This window comes from Homarus americanus, unplaced genomic scaffold (assembly GCF_018991925.1).
Source record: "Homarus americanus isolate GMGI-L3 unplaced genomic scaffold, GMGI_Hamer_2.0 scaffold54443, whole genome shotgun sequence".
NCBI lineage: Eukaryota > Metazoa > Arthropoda > Malacostraca > Decapoda > Nephropidae > Homarus > Homarus americanus.
The window spans coordinates 8677030-8699136 of record NW_024750852.1 but is presented as its reverse complement, the minus strand read 5'-3'; the positions used below and the strand labels follow the sequence as shown (position 1 = coordinate 8699136).

General features: G+C 39.8%; 1 protein-coding gene across 1 annotated transcript in view; it reads right to left on the bottom strand.

Annotated features, from left to right (window-relative positions):
- The window catches only part of LOC121854328 (nephrin-like), a 123500-nt gene that overhangs the window by 24815 nt on the left and 76578 nt on the right, over positions 1-22107 (bottom strand). The window contains exons 3-4 of the mRNA XM_042348923.1: positions 10330-10529; positions 7234-7344 (exon numbers count right to left, since the gene is read on the bottom strand). Of these exons, the coding sequence (XP_042204857.1) occupies positions 7234-7344; positions 10330-10529 (311 nt within the window). The remainder of the gene's footprint in view (positions 1-7233; positions 7345-10329; positions 10530-22107) is intronic.

Sequence of the window (22107 nt, the reverse complement as noted above, 5' to 3'; positions counted from 1 at the left end):
CGTGGTTATCCTCTATCACAGATTCAATTTGCATGTATCATGTCTGGCTTCCAAGGCATTCAAAGCAGACTGGCGCAGGTAAGAGTCTTTCACCCAAAATATTTTCCCTTCCTGACCACCAAATGTCGAAGACTACCATCACTATCACCTTAAACTATACTAGGGGGAGAACCTTCCTCTGTTGCCACTTGTTTATACAGAGGAGTAGAGATAAACAATAGATAAACAAAGAGAAAACAACGTTGCCTCGATAGGGATATACACAAGGAGGTGAGGAGAAGAGGAAGTCAGGGAAAAGAGAGAGAGAGGAAGATAAAAATGAGCGATAAAAGATGTAGGAATTGAAGGTTAGTGTGAAGTGTGGTGATTACTTGGCGTCTCTCAGAGTGAAGTTGGAGTGTTAATGTGGATGTGTGAGGGTGAGAGACGAGGGGGTATGGGAGAGAAATAATGAGGGAAGGGGGGGGGGCGTGGTGTGAGAGAGACAAAGGAGGTGAGAGAGAAAGAGGATGGGAGAGGGAGTATGAGAGAGAGAGAGAGATTAACATTTTTCCCGATCGTGCCTGGACGGACGAGAGCGTAGCCAATTAATCTCTTGCTTACCTAATATGGAAAACATTGTGTGTGTGTGTGTGTGTGTGTGTGTGTGTGTAAACCGCATCACTTCACCCCGAAAATTTACTCTGTTGATCTCCCGCCCACTAAGACTCCACGCGGCGATGTATTTTAATCTCGTTGTTATTTTATCCGTTACGACAAAATCTGAAATGTTGACATCCTTGTGGTGGTGTTAATTGCTAGGTACACAGAGGGGGAACAGTTTGAAGACCAGGAACTTAACCAAACCAGAGAAACATAAAGTTGCAATAATGTAAACAGTCATTACGATGCAATACACTTGGCTTCCACACACGACACGAGAACACAGAAACAGGATTAACAACGTTGCTGTGATGGAGACGTTTAATCAGGGGAGTTGACACTACTATTATTACTCCAACTTAGTTTCAGAATGATTTTAATTGGAATAAAACGTTCTATAATAATTTTGAACTTACCTTGAAATGATGAAGTTTTATTGTTATTTATAGATAGAAGCGATACTTTATTTGTAGGCAAGCTTATAATTATTTATCAATTTGACTTCTGAATTAATTTCCTATGTACACACACACACAGACACACACACACACACACACACACAGACACAACCCTGTAGTCATATTCATCATCCATTGTATTTTGTCTTTTCTTTCGGATCAACTAAAGTTCTCCTGTTAAACTAAGAGCACTTCCGAGTTAACAAAACACACGGTCTTTATCCTCCTGAGACAACAGTCGGGGTAAAAAACAGAACCTTTACTCTGGGTCCCTGGTGTGTGGTCATCAGGGAACATGGCCACGTCCGTCCCCACATAGGTTGGTGAGCTCCATCAAGAAGGCTCGCTTTTACGGCCCAGTCAGTGATTCTCTGCCCGTCCCCCAGGCACCGCACTTCCTCCTCCTCACTGTGACCACCATCTCCTTCCTGCCTATGTCTTTTTCTCTATCAGTTTTATATATATATATTGGTCTTTATTTGGCACACATACACACACACACACACACACATATATATATATATATATATATATATATATATATATATATATATATATATATATATATATATATATATATATATATATATATATATATATATATATATACCGATTCACCTCATTAGTTGCTAGATAAAGTCCGTTTTTCACTTCAAAGTAACTATTAACAATTACATGCCTTCGCAATATTTATGATAGTCTTCAGAGAGCTAAATTCACTGTGCTATTCTCCGTACTCATCTGGTAACTATATGCTGGTATTGTGATATTTTCTCGTACATCCGTCACTCTAACACTATTTTTAGTGCTGTGTAAGAGAGACTGTTTGTTGTTTAATATAGTCTAGTAATTCTGCTTTGTGTAGGGTATGTGTACCTGGATAAAACACACATAAATGTAGGTGTATACGAGGTACTGTATACTCAAATGCACTTGCATGAATATATTATACGTGATCACACACGCTAGACACAAATTTAATCTACTGTAGTCAAAGTCACACACACATTTTCTTACGCACGCATGCACCGTCTTCAGCCTTCATGGGGTGAGGACGTCTGTACTCGGCGCTGCCCGCTAATGTGCCCGTGGTCTTTTAGGCCATGGAGACAGCTGCCAGCATGGTCTATCGGGCCTTCCCCATCTCCTCCTCCTCCCCATCTGGATTTATCAACATCCTCCCACCAACAATACAGTGCAAAGATTGACGATCAACTCACAACTGATAAACACAAGAGACAATTTCAACTCGAAAGAAAGAAACAACTGTTAGAGTGACAATCAGTTCTTAGAGGTCAATGTTGACCTGACGCGTGACACACCCAGGGTCCGCTGTACACCCATCACCACTGGATGAACAGACATAAGAACATAAGAAAATAAGGAGCCTGCAATAGGCCGGTTGGCCCGTGCATGGCAGCTCCTGTCGAGAGTTACTACTACTCTCTATCATCCATGAATCTATCTAGCCTCCTTTTGAAACTTTCCAGAGTTCCCGCACTTACTACAAAGTTGCTAAGCTTGTTCCACTCGTCCACCACCCTATTTGTGAACCAGTTTCTTCCTATCTCCCTCCTAAACCTAAACTTATCCAACTTAAATCCGTTGCTCCGAGTCCTATCCTGCTCGGATATTATAAGAACTTTATCTATATCCCCTTTATTGATTCCTTTCACCCACTTAAATACTTCTATCATATCTCCCCGCACTCTTCGTCTTTCTAGGGAATGCAGCACAAGAACAAAATATACCATACAGAAAAATTAGGTCAAATAAGAATGAGCCAAGGTGGATGACCAGAAAACTTAAACATGACATAGGAATAAAGAAAGGAATATATAAGAAATTAAAGGGAAGGGAGGAGCAGCTCAGAAATAGGTATAATGAACTATCTAGGAATGTTAAGAAAAATGTAAGGAAAGCAACGAGAGACTATGAAATCAAAATAGCAAGAGAATCCAAGGCGAATCCCAAGGGATTTTTCCAGGTATATAGAACAAAGATCAAGGACAAAGTTGGGCCTTTAAAGTCAGGGAGGGGAGAAGTGATAAATGGCAGTGAAGACATGAGCAAAGCATTGAACAGCTACTTCTTATCAGTTTTCACAGAAGAAATTTGCGATGAAATTCCAGAGGTGGAACTGATATTTAAGGGAAAGAAAGAAGAGAAATTGAAGAATATCACTATCAGAAAAGAGGATGTTCTTAAGAAGATAAATAAACTAAAGAAAACAAAATCCCCAGGACCGGAGGAAATTTTCCCTCGAGCCTTGAAAGAGTGTAGGGAACAGATTAGCGGACCCCTCGTAAACTTATTTACAAAATCATTAGACACCGGAGTTGTCCCAGACTTGTGGAAACAGGCAAATGTAGTACCCATATTCAAAAAGGGAGACAGAGCATCAGCGTCAAATTACCAGCCGATCAGTTTGACGTCAGTAGTGGGGAAATTTCTTGAATCAATTATAGCAGATAGCATCCGATCGCATCTAGAGAAAAGCAAACTAATCTACGGCTCGCAACATGGGTTTACAAAGGGAAAATCTTGTCTAACAAATCTGCTGACGTTTTTTAGGAAAGTCTTCGAGGTAGTAGATAATGACGAAAATTACGATGTTATTTACTTAGACTTTAGCAAAGCATTTGACAGAGTCCCGCATCAGAGGCTTCTGAGAAAAATTAAGGCTCATGGTATCGAGGGGAAGTTTCAAATTGGATTAAATCATGGCTCACCGATAGAACGCAGAGGGTCAGCGTAGATGGTGTTAAATCTGAGTGGGGCCGTGTAACCAGTGGGGTTCCCCAGGGGTCAATACTAGGCCCACTCTTGTTCATGATCTAGATACTGGGATCAGCAGTGACATAAGCAAGTTTGCGGATGATACCAAAATAGGGCGGCAGATTAATTCAGGGCAGGATGCAAATGCATTACAGAAGGATCTAAATAAACTGCAGGGGTGGCCTGAAAAATGGCAAATGAAATTCAACACCAGCAAGTGCAGCGTACTTAATATTGGAAGAACAAATACTGATAATGTATACAGCCTTAACAACATCAACCTAGAGAAGTCGACTTGTGAAAGAGACCTAGGGGTACTTGTTAGCCCGGACCTACGGCCTAGAAAACGGTGCGTTAATGTTCGAAATAAGGCAAACAGAGTATTGGGTTTTATATCTAGAAGTGTAAGTAACAAGAGTGCAGAGGTCTTATTGCAACTATATCTTGCACTAGTCAGGCCGCACCTCGATTATGCGGTTCAGTTCTGGTGCCCCTATTATAGAATGGATATAAATTCACTAGAGTCGGTGCAGCGAAGAATGACAAAAATGATTCCGGGACTTAGAAACCTTCCATATCAGGATAGGTTAAAGAAACTTAACTTGCATTCCCTAGAAAGACGAAGAGTGCGGGGAGATATGATAGAAGTATTTAAGTGGGTGAAAGAAATCAATAAAGGGGATATAGATAAAGTTCTTATAATATCCGAGCAGGATAGGACTCGGAGCAACGGATTCAAGTTGGATAAGTTTAGGTTTAGGAGGGAGATAGGAAGAAACTGGTTCACAAATAGGGTGGTGGACGAGTGGAACAAGCTTAGCAACTTTGTAGTAAGTGCGGGAACTCTGGAAAGTTTCAAAAGGAGGCTAGATAGATTCATGGATGATAGAGAGTGGTAGTAACTCTCGACAGGAGCTGCCATGCACAGGCCAACCGGCCTATTGCAGACTCCTTATTTTCTTATGTTCTTATGTTCTTAAGTTAAGTTTCTTTAACCTATCCTGATATGGCAGGTTTCTAAGAAGCCAAGAAACACTTCAAACTATATCAGGAGATAAATGCGGACTCCCTACTCACCCAGGTGAGGAATTATGAATTCCCAACTGCTGTACATCACATGAGGAATAGGAGCCATCTCCAACACCCTGTGTGAGCTGAAGGACCTACCCGAACCACGTGGTGGATGTGCTAAACATCTGCAGCTGTAGTGAGGGAGATGACCTTAGCACCTAGGTACGACACGACGGCCATTCGAACCAATACCAGGTCACAGGACTGTTTACAAGACCACAGTACCAGATCTATAGTTAACCTACATGTTGACTCAATGTTCCTTATTTTTTTTGTACTGAAAGCTTCTGTCAATCAAGTGACCCACTCCCCAGTTTCACCATATGTAACTTATCTCTGTTTATTGTATATTTTCAGCCTTTTGGCTGCCATGTTATCTAAGTAAGCCGTTAATTAATTATTATTGTTATTATTATTATTATTATTATTATTATTATTATTATTATTATTATTATTATTACACAAACAAACAAACAAACGCGCGCGCGCTGGACATTGCACCAGCAGCAGTTCTCCCTCAGGTAAGACGGCAATTCCCTTAAGCATCAATAACGATGACAGGCGCGGCACATTTCTCAAGCTTTTTGAAGATTTTCAATTCCACAATCTTGAGAGATCTCTTCAAATAAATTTTTGGCATCGACATTTAAAAGGTGTGAGGATTTTGAATGCACTCAATAAAGATTTTCTCCGCAGAATTTTATTGTCGGGACACTGACATTTCAAATACTTTTCACAGCAAATAGGAGAAACGTGAATGCTTTGAGGGGTGGAGTCCGGCAGGTTGGCGTGACGTAATGGTCTGCACGCTCACACATTCTTACATACAATTTTGAGATATATATATATTAGATGAATTTCGCCACTGATTATATTGATAAAATCGTTTCAGAATTAGAGGGGATTATTATTATTATTATTATTATTATTATTATTATTATTATTAATTTTCATTATTGTTCTTTTCATCTAACAAAATCATACCTCGCCGCACTGTAGGCTAAAAGGTTATACTATACCATTCCGTGAAAATCCGCTATTAGTAGATTTGACCCTTAATGCTCTCAGTCTGGCCAATAAGCCAACTCCCTGGATCATGGAAAGGCGACATGCGAATAGAGAAGACAATAAGCTCAGTCCTGCCTGCACAGATCTCCCAGGGCCGGATATTAAACACAGCATTGACGATAAATGATGGAGATTAATTTCTACCTAAGGAGACGACCCTCGACTTTATTGATAGGTAGTCTTGGTGTTATTTTTTCTTTGGAGTAGTTGGGTCGTTATCTGCATGTTTATGTTTACGTCTCTCGTATTAATTACCTTTTATGGTTATGTGAGTTAGTGGCGCCATGACACACACACACACACACACACACACACACACACACACACACACTCTCTCTCTCTCTCTCTCTCTCTCTCTCTCTCTCTCTCTCTCTCTCTCTCTCTAACAAGCTGCATTGTGACTAATCCACCTTGCCATTGACAAAGGGATAAACTCAATGGCCGTCTGACAATTACCATGCACAATCCTTTAATATCTTGTCTCCAACATGCAACCACCATTACCTTCTTATGAGACCAATTTGTGGACACAGGATTGATCGATGCCACGAACTTTGTCTGCAGTATACAGCGATTGTCGGCACTGTTGACCTTGTACTTAGAATTGTTTTTTTGTATAATTAATATTACTCGTATAATTATAATAATAATATGAATAATATTATTATTGTTATTATTATTATTATTATTATTATATTATTATTATTATTATTATTACAAGTACTGTAATATTTAGTGTCATTCAAATGATTGCTGTCAATAATGTGTCCTCAACATTGTAATTTGATTGTTATTATAATTGATGTCCCAATTATCAAAGTCTCCGGTATTACAGTATTATTACAGCACTTGTGATTTCTCCAATTATGGTTATTATTAGTTAGGAATTTCGTTTGACATTAAGTAATATGATTTGCTCATATACGTATGAAATCGAATTAATTCACATTTCTTAAGTTATCGCTCAATACAGTCATATATATCAGCGGCCAAGAGTTAAACATCCTGAGTTCATGCTTACCTTCAGTACAGTCACCTTCACTTTTGGCAAGTACTCCCAGTGACCTTTGACCTGCACTAAGTTCCTCTAGTGAACCTATTTACCTACGAATCACCCCTTTGTTTTTGTGACCCTTGACCCGTGTTACGCCCCCTCTTGACCCCTTACCTGTGACTTTTGGCGTACCTCCTGTGAGTGTTAGCTTTTGTTACTTACCCCCGGTGACCTGGCAGGTGAGGGTGAGGGAACCGCCCACGGGGTAAGGCCCGATGACCCCGCTCACCTCCAGTCCAGCGCCGCTCAGGATGCTGACGCGACGAGGAGGAACTGTGGACCAGAGACAACCAAGTCTTAATTGTGTGTGTGTAAGGGCAGCTGGTGACACCTATGTTGTTTTATAATTTGAAAACACCTGTGTTTATTCCTACTCTGGTAATATTTGTGTATGGTAATCATTTCATAACACCCATTTGTCTTAGGTAACTTAAGACACACCTTTAGTGGACGATACTAATTAACAAACAAGTATATCTTTATCACCTGTGTGATATACTGTACCTAATACCTGTGAAGTAGTCACTTGATACATAGCCTGTTATCAGTTGACAAAACACCTGTAGAACAGCAGTATATGAACACAGGTGTAGAATAATCATATAAGGGGTTTTCACATTACATACACTTGTAAAACAAAGTTACTCTCAGATAGTTATTCATCAGAGATAAGTTATTGTGTTATGTGATATTGAGAGATGGAGAGATGTAAGGAGAAAGAGAGAGAATGTGATTGCCTTGCCCCACCCTTGGAAGAACCACCGTGAGAGAAGTGAGAGAGATGACCTTTCTCTCACCCAAGGTCCTCCTGCTTGTGGCCACACACTCACTCTCTTACACCCGTCTGCCTCAGGCTCTTAAACTGCGCACTGATTTTCTTGATTGTTAGCCATCGTTTCTTTCTTGTTTTTCTAAGTCAAATTCTATTTTCTTTACCGTCCTCCGTGTTTGTCTGCCCCCCAACCAGTGTATATACCTACTCAAGCGAAATTCATCCTTTTAACTTTAGTTTATTCATTTTTTTTGTGGCAGTAAATCCAGAAGGAAACCACACTGACTTAACACCAGTTCTCGTCATTTATCTTGCTTTCAATTTATTCCTCCACGTTTGCGATATTCCCTTGTGTATAATTCGGAGAGGTGAGGCTCATTCTTTTAACCTGGTATACTGCTAAGTGCAAACAGTTGTCACCTGCCTAGCTCATGTGACAACCAGACCCAACTTATAAAATTATTTAGCCAATGATTCGGAAGTTGGAGTCGGGAGTTGGACACTTGGAGGTGAACAGATAGACACCAGCCAAAATACCTGGGAAGTAGAGTGAAGCAGAGACCTTCTTGCTTTTTACCTCGGGATACGGTGACATGGACACAATTGAACCTTCGATTATTGTAATTGTTGAAAGTTACTGTGGTGTAATTTTTTTCTTTTCTCGTTAATTCAGATGTTGAGCTCATGTGGGGAGGTTTATTAACAACCCGATAAAGTTTGTCTCGCGACCTGGGAACTGACCGTCTCTTGTATCAGTGTCTTCCATGTTGCAGTAGTCTGACAGACCTCGGGACACTCCTTCGTGTTCACTTCCCTTTAAACCTAGTACTGCTTCTCTCTCTCTCTCTCTCTCTCTCTCTCTCTCTCTCTCTCTCTCTCTCTCTCCCTCTATCCTTCCTTCCTTCCCTGTATACCTCGCCTTTGATCTCCCTCTTTCAGTTCATTTTTCGTTGCTCATCTCCTCGTCTTCCACTTACCTCACTTACACTTATTGATTATTCCATTATTAAATTTCCAAGGTATATATACACAAATATAATCAAATATAACTCACGATTAGATACTTAAAACTGACTCCGAATTATATATTAAAAGTCAGTGAGGTAAAAGTATAACTAATGATATAGGAAAATAATAGATACTGAATTATGTTATTTTTATCATCTTATATCCCTGGGTCCTCGTTTTCACTGCGAACTCTCCTCTCAAGATGAGCCACTTGTAGGAGCTTCCCCAAACGCGAGAGTGTCCTTGATTGCCTTCACATCAGCGAGTGTTAAGGACTCCGCATCAACACTAGGACGTCCTATTTGTAAGGATGGTATTTGGATCTATATTCAATTGTTATTATAGGGACTCGGCTCAAGACCTAACTTAACCCAAGAAGCTAAAAAGAACATTAAAATGACTTGAGAGGATAGTCAGCTGGTGGAAGATATAAGCAACGAGAGACTTTGGATAAAGAAGATAAGAGAAGATAGAATTAAGAAGAAATGAAGACAAAGAGAATAAAGTAAGAATCGACCAAGAAGGAAACTTAACTGAATACAACAACAGCTTCAAGCATAATCATCCCACAAGATCGAGACTCAGGTTGGTCAATCAACCAACTATTCAGGTAATGAGGTAATGACTACTTTGCCTAACCTTACTCAAACTGGATCCGAAATCGGCATCAAGGTCCTATAAATATCGACTCATCTTATCAATACTTGAAACTTTTCTCGCTAAAGAATTCCTTCACTATTCAGTCTCCTTCACTCGAACTGCAATCAGCACTTGAAGGGACAATGGTGAAGACAAAAGAAAGAGGATAGAGTAAAAAGAATTGAAGACAGACAATTGGAAAGAAGTTTTAAGTGAAAGAAAGGAAAGAAAATGGACTTTAATCGATCGTGGAACACCAACAAGCACATGATGGTCCCCGTGACATGAGATTCGAAAACATTTATTGAGTGACCCGCTCGAGTTGAAGCCATTACCTATAACATAACAGACTAGCAGGTATAGTATTGTTCCAAGATAAATGTGGTCACAGATGAAAATTAGTAGAGAAAGAGAAAAAAAACACCCTCAGTTCTTCACTGTTACTTCAAGGAGCTGTTAGGAAATGCAAGGTCCTATTACTACAGGATTTGATGAGGAAAGGTTGAACAGACACAATATTTTTTTATTTTTTTTTTACTTTCTGATTTTGTTTACTTGTCTGTCAATCTGTCTGTCTGCCCGTCTGTCTGTCTGTCTGTCTGCCTGCCCGTCCGTCTGTCTGTCTGTTTGTATGTTAGCCTGTTTATGTTCTCCTTTTGTCTCTTGGCCTGCCTGGTCTCCTTCTCTGTCTGTCTATCTGTTTCTACCTCTGCTTAATCATCTGTCTGTCTGCTTATCTATCTGTCTGTGTATAGTATGTGTCCCTCTCTCTCTCACCCCTCCGTCTCTCCTTCGCTTCCTTCCTTCCTCCCCTCCATGGCAACTTCTCGACTACTCACCAACAACCAGAAGCTTGACCCTAAGGTTCCTGGTGGGGGAGGAGCCGAAGTCGACCCTACAGCGGTAGTGGCCGTGATCTGTGGCAGCCACCTCGTCGATCACCAACCCAGACGGCGAAGACATCAGGTCGAAGTGTGCTCGACCACCCAACTCTGACCAATGTTTCGATCGACCCTGTGGACCAGAGCGTGCGTCGATGCTGTGTACAGAGAAAGAGACATAACACGCATGAGAGTTTCATTATGGATTCCTGCGTGTGGCATCAAAGGCAGCATTTCAGTCATGGCTTTCTATGCATGGGAACTAAATTACCTTTATATAAAAGACTGATTACATGTAGACAGAGAGGGAATTTACCAAATAAATAGAAAAACACATCATTGATTACTACTCGTGGACAGTCACCAATGGTAATGATCACTTCAGGTTTTGGTGGAGAGAATCAATGGATATCTAAAATACATTACAGAATCGCGACATTAATTGAGGAATGCCAATCTCATGAGGTAAAGAATTTATGTTGAGCAGTCGACAAAATTAACTCGATCACGTGGCAAGACTGACAGAAACGTATGTGTATTTGATATATGGCTGGTGAACATTTTTTTTTTACTATATATTATACCAATAAACCTAAGTAATTTTGAGTAAGTAGATTATACAATACTAGTGCCTCTTACCTGTCTGACCCAAGAGTAGAAGTCTTGGGAATTTTTACAATAATATTATGTCTAGTAAACTTAGTATATCGAAAAGTAATTATTAAATTTTTCATAAGAATCAAAGTTTACTGAGATATATTGTTGATATTAAAGCATACAAGATAAAGTAAAATAATGTTGTTTCAGACTTTATATTGTTAAAATTTTAAGTGAAAATATCTTGCTATCAACTCATTGCAAATTGGATTATGAAATGTGAGTTATAGTGTGGGCAGGCAAAATAGTGGCTAGATAATTTTCCATAACACCAAATAATATTGTATAAGAGTTTGCTAACATTGTTATAAAAATTTAGTACAGTAACCCGGAAAGGTAATTTTTTGTGGTAAGAATTATAATGGTTAAAAAAACAAAACGGAGGACGATGTACCATTTGTTTCCTGAGTGACTCCAAACCCACATATTAAATAATTTCTCTTTCAGAATTACCATTATTAGCGACAAAACAGGACTAACTCTCATAAAATCTGCGCCAGGTAAGCTAATGACAGCACTAATCCCCGGGGATAGTTAATAAAGCCTCTGAGTGTGATTACACAGTTGATTACTGGGACTTAATCTTGTGAGTGTGTGTCATAAACCAAGGACAAGATGTTTTAGGTGCTTGGGTCCGCTGTCTTAATAAACTGTCATCTGGGAGTTAACAAACACAACCCGAGTTTATCCCAGGACAATTTATAGCAGATAAAACTCTTGGTAACTCATCAAATACAAGGAAATTGCGCGTGATTCCTATCCTTGTCTGGGCAAATCTCTTGAGACGGGAACATTACCAACGTTCGGATTATTTGTAAGAACCTCCTCGTGTTCCTTATATATGACGAGTTTTGTATTTTCCTTTTCTTCTCCTTAAATGTTTTTAATTCATTTTAAAGCTGAAATTCATTTGGGATTTACATCAAAGGTGTTTTGAAAAGGTTTCCGTGATGGTGAATTAGCATCCTATCATCAAATGACACGACTTGAAGACTGAAGGTAAAAGACGCGTAAATATGATCTTGACTTAGGAGCTGAAAGAGCCGACCTTCCTCAGCGGCGGCAAGATGTGACCTGTGCTTCATCACCCTCCGCCTCACCTGTATAGAGGAGGCACACCGCAGATAATCTTATTATACACCTGGCAATGGACGTGGGAACCAATTACCCACTAATCCCTTCAGCCTCTAGCAACTCGCTCGACCAAGGACTGTAGATGAGCTTGTCAGAGTTCCTGTTTCTCGCCTACCACATATTTTGAACGTTAAATATGTCTCAAGTCCTTCCCTCCTTCGTTCACTTTCCTGTTCATGAATATTTAAAGAGGGAGGCGATATATATATATATATATATATATATATATATATATATATATATATATATATATATATATATATATATATATATATATATAACGTACTTTACCCAGTCTAAGATCGGGTTAAAACTCCGAGCGTACAGGCAGGCACACACACACACACACACACACACACACAGGGGTTTTCCTTCTGCTTAGCCATCAGAGGACAGTTAGACGATATGGGAAGACGACTAGTTAACGGAAATGGCAATCTAAGACTAACGACAGCTACAGAATTCCAAAAGCAATTAAAATAAATAGACAATCTAGACCAACGTTATTGTCGGCTGTGTGTATCCCCCTCCCCACCCTCCCCCCCGTTGGTCAGGAGTGGGCGCTAGGCTTTATGTTATATAACTCAGCAAATGGAATCAACGATGATCACTTTTTACTGAAAGGTGAGGCGATAATATTGGAAAATGTTTCATCTGTCACTGCCCTGATTAACAACAGCATCATCCCTCACCAGTAGCGGCTGACTGTGACGAAAAAACCCTGTCACATGACGACTCTGAAACTCTCTCCGTTCATTGGTCGGGTGGAGAGGTGTGTATTGGTTAGAGCTGTTCATTGGTCGGGTGGAAAGGCGTGTATTGGTTAGAGCTGTTCATTGGTCGGGTGGAAAGGCGTGTATTGGTTAGAACTGTTCATTGGTCGGGTGGAAAAGTGTGCATTGGTTAGAGCTGTTAATTGGTCGGGTGGAAAGGCGTGTATTGGTTAGAACTGTTCATTGGTCGGGTGGAAAAGTGTGCATTGGTTAGAGCTGATAATTGGTCGGGTGGAAAGGCGTGTATTGGTTAGAACTGTTCATTGGTCTGGTGGAAAATATTCTGGTTAGAGCTGTTCATTGGTCGGGTGGAAAGGCGTGTATTGGTTAGAACTGTTCATTGGTCGGGTGAAAAGTGTGCATTGGTTAGAGCTGTTAATTGGTCGGGTGGAAGGCGCGTATTGGTTAGAACTGTTCATTGGTCGGGTGGAAAAATGTGCATTGGTTAGAGCTGTTCATTGGTCGGATGGAAAGGCGTGCATTGGTTAGAGCTGTTCATTGGTCGGATGGAAAGGCGTGCATTGGTTAGAGCTGATAATTGGTCGGGTGGAAAGGCGTGTATTGGTTAGAACTGTTCATTGGTCTGGTGGAAAGGCCTGTATTTGGTTAGAGCTGTTCATTGGTCGAGGAGAAGGGACGTGAATTGGTTAGACATGAGAAGCTGCATTAGCTATTTAAAGAGACGTGCATTGACATGAAGTGGCGTGCCTCATCTCATGTGGCTGCACTCCAATAAATGGTAGTGTTGACGGTCGTGTGTCGGTCACTCTCTTGGGCATCAGATTCCCACACACACACTACTACTTTTTTCCCGACAGAGAGATATATTACTCCCAATACTATTACAGGACGGATCCAATGTTTTGTTCGACTTTGTTGTTTTTGTGGCGTGTCTTCATATTTGCAATTGAAATAAGGAAAACAAGATTGAGTTACCTTTACGTTGTCAGGATGTAAATGTTTTTTTTTTTTTTTAACATTCGAAATATATTTATATCAGTCTGTGGGTGGGTGAGTGAGTGTCAGTTTTTATGGATGAAAAGGTGAGTCACGTATGAATGTATCAAAATAAGAAAAGTGAGACAGTGATTTAAGTCGTGAATAAGATTTGTCAGAATACCCAGTAATGTTTAGAAGAAAAATCGAATTATCTTGTGAAATATTTGAGAAGCTGTTTTTTAACGATAATTACTATCCAGGTGTCTTGATAACGTCAGTGAATTTATACAGGTGTCAAAGCAGGACAATCCACAGGTATACTAATGAGTCTTTGCTTACCTTGACGTTAGGTTAGGTTAGGTTAGGTTACGTACGACGGTACAGGTTGGAGTGGAAGAAGTGGGAGAGACACTACATGACGTCACTGTGGATAAGGACCAATTAGCACAGGTTAATCCCGAGTACGAGTGGATTCTGCCAAATTGCCATCTTGTGGAAGTCAAGATATCTATCCTGTTTTACCAGGAGAATGTTACAATAGTCTCTCTCTCTCTCTGTATATATACTGTATATATATATATATATATATATATATATATATATATATATATATATATATATATATATATATATATATATATATATATATATATTATACGTGTACTCTTTTCGCTCTCAGTTTAATCTCTTGAGAAGAAAGTAAGTGTCTTCTCTTATCTCCGAGGGGAAGAGAATGAAGACGATTTTTTTTTACTCTAATCTGACGCTGCTGGTGTTGGCCTTTAACCCCCTCTTTTATCTTAGTCTTCTTCCTTCCTTCCTTCCTTTTATTTTCTTTATTTCCCTCTCCTTTTTTCTTTCTCTTCATTTTGCATTTTTTTCTCTTCTTTTCCTTTATTTTTATTTCCTTTTTTTTTACTTAAATTTTCTCCTTCCTTTTTTATTTTTTCTTCTTGTTTAATTTTTCTTCTCCCTATCTGCTGTTATTTGTCCTTCCTTCCTCTTCTACTTCCTTCTCCTTTCTTCCTCTTCTACTTCCTTTTCCTTTCTTCCTCCTCTCCTTTCTTCCTTTTTCTTATTACCTTTCCTTCTTCTTCCTTTCTTATTCAGTCACACGGGCCCCAACTTTTTTCTCTATAATCCTAAACCCGTATCCTTATCCCTCCTCATACACCAACCCTCATCCTTATCCCTCCCTCATACCCTGACCCTCATCCTTATCCCTTCCTCATACCCTGACCCTCATCCTTCCCTCCCTCATCCCTTCCCTCATACCTTAACCCTCATTCTTATCCCTTCCCTCATACCTTAACCCTCATCCTTATCCCTTCCTCATACACCAACCCTCATTCTTATCCCTCCTTTATCTCATTCTCATTCTTCTTTCATCTCCTTATCTTTGTGACATTCACTAAGGAGGATCAAACAAGCTCTTCTCCCTTCCTTTCCTCTATTCTCTCTCTCCCCCTCCTCCTCCTCCTCCTCCTCAACAATGCATGGGAGCTGATGAGATGCTTCGAGTAGACCGCCTGCCATCCCCTCGCTGTTGTGCACTAGGTAATATTTCTTCTTCATATTATCATCATTACTATTACTATGTACCAACGAAGATCAAAGCCGAGTGAATATATGATGGGGTGTGGGTGTGCGGGTGTGGGTGTGGGTGTGGGGGTGTGTGTGTGTGTTGTTTTTGTTTACCTACTACATAGAATATACATCGACTTACGTTATATATAGAAATACATTTTATACATGCATGCATACATACATACATACAGATACATAAATGGACACTTGCAGGGATTTATTCCGGTCATAATTTAAAAGGGGAACAGAACCCCAGCCAATTTGTCCCAGGGTTTGGAAATTATTAGGAATGCTTAATGTAAACTACTGTAACTCTCTCTACCTGTATCCTTATTTTCCTACCACCTGATGGCCTCTGTCTCTATCTTCTACTTGAGATAAAAAGAAGTTAGTTTTTATAAAGTTCACAGCACCACAGAGACGAGGAACTCATTATGTTGAAAAAAGTGAGAAAAATCCACCCACCTGCTGCTGTGAGACTCATCATGGTTTAGGTATGAACTCAGCCACGACTTAATCATTCAAACAGGGAGGTACTACCGCCTGGGAATATATTGGAAGCATTATATATGTTGTCTAATGGTAGACTCTGCTGTCTTATAGCATCACAAAAATTGCGACCAAGTCCCAGGTGGCTGAAATGACTTTCTGCCTCATTTACACGCAATTGCAGGGTCTCAATTGTTTCTCTTACTATTAACAACACAACATACATATTTTGTTTCTCACTCTTGATTTTTTTTGTCTTTATTATTATTATTATTATTATTATTATTATTATTATTATTATTATTATTATTATTATTTCCTTTTCGCCTCTCAGGCTCCGATGTGGGGCAGTTACCTGTGCCCGGGTGGGCTAATCCCCCCCCCCCCAAAAAAAAAGAACTAACCTAACCTGTTGATAAAAATAACCTATGTGGTATTAGTTGTATTGGTATTAAGGATCACGTAAGACAAAATCAAGCTAATTACTTTTATTCAAGATTTATTAAACGAGAAAAAAAAGTTAAATTCCACAAAGTCATAACAGAGAAGGAGTTAAAGAGTCGATATATAACATTTTGAAATTTATTGAATCGAGAAAATAAATCGATAGTTTAAAGCCTGTGTACGTAGTTTCAGGTAAAGGATCATTCTGTAGTGATAACCTGTAAAAAACTATCCAATGGCACACAGTCTCCCTCATCCTGTGTAAAGGTGAAAGTTCTAATTTGAGAATATCCGAGTCAGGCTTCTCAAAATAGTGCTGTACATTTAGAAGTGTGGAGTCAGGGCTTTATATCCCCTCCTTCATCTTTTTCTCTCTCTAAATTTACGGTTCCTTTATTACGAGGAATTTGTTGCTATGAGAGAGTTGCTACGGGATGTTGCTACTGAGGTGGTGAGATTTGTCCTCTCTTATGGCCTGGGTGAGGGGAAGGTAGCGTAAGTCTGTCTGCTGGAGGGAATGATTCAGTCATTCATTCCTCACTCTATAATTAATACATCCTAGTCTTTGTTTCGTTGTCAGTGACTTTGTAACGTCCTTTAGAGAGGCATAGGGAACGAGGAGTGATGATCCGATCTGAAGAGGAGAGAGAGAGAGAGAGAACACTATTGAGCTCACACCATGATAAGAGTGTGTGAGGCGTGGACTCTCGATACAAGAGGAAGGAGAGAATTACGAAAGTTTCCTCAATGATGACCGTGTGACTCAGGCTAGTATTTGGAGGTCAAGTCAGAGGTCAAGAAGGAAGGGAGGGAAGGAGGGTTTATGTCGTACCAGTTCTCTTCTGTAATAATATGGATCTCTTCTTTACTTTATTGTCTTTTACTTGTCTCTTATCTTACTTCTCTTCTTTCTTCTTCTTTCTCTTGGCTTACTTCTCATCTTTGTTCTTTTATCTTGGCTTTTTTCTTCTTCCTTCTTCTTTTCTTTTGCCAACTTCTGTTGACCTGCTGCTTAACTTCCCTCAATCTTTTCTCATTTTTCTTTATTTCTTGATCAGATTTTGACTCCTTTCTCCCTTGTTTCTTTCTTCCTTTTCTTCTTATCTTAACGTCTCCTTCATCTCTCATTCATATTTTGTCTTCCCTCATTTCTTTATCTTCTTATTCCTCTGTCTTTCACTATCCTTTCTTTCGTCCCTTCTTTGTTTATTCTTCTTCTGCTACTCTGTTTGTTTCTCTTCTCCTTTTTTACCTCATCTTTATTCTCTCTTTGATCTTCTTTCCCTCTCTTATCCTTCCTTCCACTCTCATCTTTCTCTTTTCCCCATCCCTCCTCCTACTTCCCTCTCCTCCTCCCTCTACTCCCCTCCCCCCCTCATTCTTTTACTATTATCTTCATCCTCTCCCTCTCTCCTCCCTCCACTCTCCTCCCCCTCCCTCCCCCCTCCCTCCCCCTCCCTCTCCCCCTCCTACTCCTCCCCCTCCCTTCCTCTCTTGCCCTCATCGCATCCCCGTGACCTCCAGGCTAGCCATTATTTTTGCAGTTCCCGGCCATTGGTGTTCATACAGCGAGGAGAATTAGGTTAGTGGCAGCCTCATCATAGCTGATCAGGATGGAGGTAGTGAGAGCTATCGTGATGTATGGAAGAATGTGATAAACTTAATAACTATCTGGGGAGATCTGGGGGGTAGAAAGGAAAGGAAAGAAATGGGTGTGAAGGAAGGAAGGATGGAAAAGAAGGAAGGAAAAAAGGAAGGTAAAGAAGGAAAGGAAAGGAAGGGAAGAGGGATACAGAAAGAAGATTAGGAAAGAGGTAGGGCTGGTAAAGAGAGGGAATGGATGGTGGATAGCAGGGGGAGGGGGTGGGGTGGGGTAGAGTGGAAAAGGAGGTTTTGATAGAGAGGGGAGCAACACACACACACACACGGAGGATATAAGAGGAATGTGATGTCCTCCACCTTAAATAATAGAAGGTAGTTTGCAACGTAAATAAACCACATACTCTCTCTCTCTCTCTCTCTCTCTCTCTCTCTCTCTCTCTCTCTCTCTCTCTCTCTCTCTCTCTTACTTCTTTCTTTCTAGTATAAAGTAACTAAAGTCACTATCTTAAATAAACGTAATGGTCTTGTTGAAACATTATCTTCACTGTTGAATAAACCTAAATGTTTCTCTATGGAGTTTAACGTCCTCTCGTGAATAAGTGTAATGTTCTCTTAGGTATATAATGTTCTTTCCTGTAATGATATTATTTTCCTCGAGCCTGATATTATTATTTTTTCCTGACCTTAACATAAAATCTGATCTTGAGGAAAATAATAAGTATATTTTTTTCCCTAGACTCCATTTAGCTCGTTTTAGTGAACCGGAAATTAAATGCCCTTACATACATACTCCTGTCTGTCTGTCTGTCTGTCTGTCTGTCTGTCTGTCTGTCTATTCGTTGAGATTTACTTATATTATTCACGTGGTGTTTTTTCTGCTACACTATTTCTCTTTCACAACAAAGGCCTAAATATCAAAATCACGTCCATTACGGTCCATGTGTAAGAAAAAAAAATCCCTCGACGCCTTGTAAGACGTTCATTCACATACACTGCTGCCTCCTGGATTATCATCACCTTCACCTCTTATGTCTTTCGTCTTAGTGTCCTCTCTCTCTCTCGACCATAACACTCATTTTAGCCATCTTTCACTCTCCTTTCTCTCATTATAACCTACGCATGAATAGATTCTGGTTCGTTTTCCTACAGAGTTTCTTGATTTCTGTTTTTATCATCACCATAATCTCCTCCACATATTGCTTTCATGTTCGTCTTTTCAATTGCCTCTAATTTGCCCCTTTCCCCTTCTCATTCAGGTGATGATGTATCATGCTTGTAATATAATGCTGGCTTGAGGATGTGAATCAATATCATTATAATTTTTGCTTCCTTTCACGCGTCTCTCTCTCTCTCTCTCTCTCTCTCTCTCTCTCTCTCTCTCTCTCATTATCTGTTTTCCTCCGCCGCCTCCCTGTGGTCCACTTCGTTACTCAAATTTGTTCATTTGCTGACACAGGCACTCCGAAGTATATGAGATGTGTTACTTCCTGCAGTTTGTCTTCATATCAGCTGACGCGAATTCCCCCAGTTAATAATATTAATAATAGTAATAATGATAATGATAATAATAACGACGATAATAATAATAATACTAATACTACTACTACTACTACTACTACTACTACTACTAATAATAATAATAGTCATAACAATAGTGATAAACCAATTTCATTCAGCCGTGTATAAGCTAAATACCTGCATACAACTGATAAATATTGTAAAAGGTCATTAGAACCCTGTCAGGTGTGAGGCTAATGAGACTCCCTCTGGAGATGCATAATAAAACAACAACAGACTGGAATTATATATCAAGAATGGCAAGTGAAATGTTGTTCGTAACAGGAAATTCAGAAGACAACATACACACATATATTCAGGGTATATTCTTACTCTTTATCTTCCATGTAGTAATCAGACAATCATCATGTGGAAAGCAAACAAAATTAACCTCATATACAGGATGAACCTATTAATGATGCAAAACTAACCGATTACTTATGTTAAATTGTACTTGATTAAAATAGTTTATCCCTCCAGTGGAAAAAAAAAATCAACACACACTATCAGTCAGGTCGTAGAGAGGTAATGTATTGGGCTAAAGTGCATCCACAAAAAATGTATTTACTTGATTCCGTTTGTCAACTTTTTTTTTTCTAGTTAACAGTGTGGCCGCCAGACTACTGAATTCTTTAGGTGATCTGTGATGCATTGTTTAGGAAGACTTGTAGAAGATAACTCGGAATAATCTCTAAGGCATTTTTTATATAAGAATTCATTGACAGTTTAAGGAATATGATTTCAACATTATGAATTTTGAGGTGCAGACAGACAGACAGACAGACAGACAGAAGAACAAATATAGACAGACAGAGACAGAGAGAGAGAGAGCGCACAGCCTCAACTTTGGGTTCTGTTTACAAATATGACAACCAAATAGGCTCAAAGCGTCATAATTAGCCCATTTTCCCGGGTAATGTGAGGGTAATTGACTAAACCTTTTTCTCGTTGTTGTCGAGTTGATAGTAAGTGGCCGTAGGTGTAGCTAAAGTGTAATGACAACAGCTAGTTGTAAGTGGAGTATATAACCAGCTAGTGTTGTGGCAAAGGAAGAGTTGTAATGTGTAAGTGTGAGTGTTGTAGTGTGTATGTTTAGTGTAAAGAGCCAGTGTTGTAGTGTGTATGTCTAGTGTAAAGAGCCAGTGTTGTAGTGTGTGTGTCTAGTGTAAAGAGCCAGTGTTGTAGTGTATGTCTAGTGTAAAGAGCCAGTGTAGTAGTGTATGTCGAGTATAAAGAGCCAGTGTTGTAGTGTATGTTTAGTGTAAGAGTCAGTGTTGTAATGTATGTCTGAGTGTAAGAGCCAGTGTTGTAGTGTGTGTCTAGTGTAAAGAGCCAGTGTTGTAGTGTGTGTCGAGTATAAGGAGCCAGTGTTGTAGTGTATGTCTAGTGTAAGAGCCAGTGTTGTAGTGTGTGTGTCTAGTGTAAAAGGCCAGTGGTAGAGTGTGTGTCTAGTGTAAAGAGCCAGTGTTGTAGTGTATGTTTAGTGTAAAAGTCAGTGTTGTGTGTATGTGTCTATGTAAAGAGCCAGTGTTGTAGTGTGTGTCTAGTGTAAGAGCCAGTGTTGTAGTGTGTGTCTAGTGTAAAGAGCCAGTGTTGTAGTGTGTGTCTAGTGTAAGAGCCAGTGTTGTAGTGTGTGTCTAGTGTAAAGAGCCAGTGTTGTAGTGTGTGTCTAGTGTGAAGAGCCAGTGTTGTAGTGTGTGTCTAGTGTAAAGAGCCAGTGTTGTAGTGTGTCTAGTGTAAGAGCCAGTGTTGTAGTGTATGTTGAGTGTAAAGAGCCAGTGTTGTAGTGTGTGTTTAGTGTAAAGAGCCAGTGTTGTAGTGTATGTCGAGTATAAGAGCCAGTGTTGTAGTGTGTGTGTCTAGTGTAAGAGCCAGTGTTGTAGTGTGTGTGTCTCGTGTAAAGAGCCAGTGTTGTAGTGTGTGTCTAGTGTAAAGAGCCAGTGTTGTAGTGTATGTCAGTGTAAAGAGCCAGTGTTGTAGTGTATGTCGAGTATAAAGAGCCAGTGTTGTAGTGTGTGTCTAGTGTAAAGAGCCAGTGTTGTAGTGTATGTCGAGTATAAAGAGCCAGTGTTGTAATGTATGTCTAGTGTAAAGAGCCAGTGTTGTAGTGTGTGTCTAGTGTAAAGAGCCAGTGTTGTAGTGTGTGTGTCTAGTGTTAAGAGCCAGTGTTGTAGTGTGTGTCTAGTGTAAAGAGCCAGTTTTGTAGTGTATGTTTATTGTAAAAAGTCAGTGTTGTAATGTGTGTCTAGTGTAAAGAGCCAGTGTTGTAGTGTATGTCGAGTGTAAAGAGCCAGTGTTGTAGTGTATGTCAAATGTAAAGAGCCAGTGTTGTAGTGTATGTTTAGTGTAAAAAGTCAGTGTTGTAATGTATGTTGAGTATAAAGAGCCAGTGTTGTAGTGTATATCGAGTGTAAAGAGCCAGTGTTGTACTGTATGTCGAGTGTAGTCAGAGGTATGCAGCCGGTGATATATTCCAAATATTCCGGTAAATCCAGTCAGCATTGTGTTGTATTTTCAAGAAAACCGTAACTCAGGAGAAGCTCAGTCATGCAGA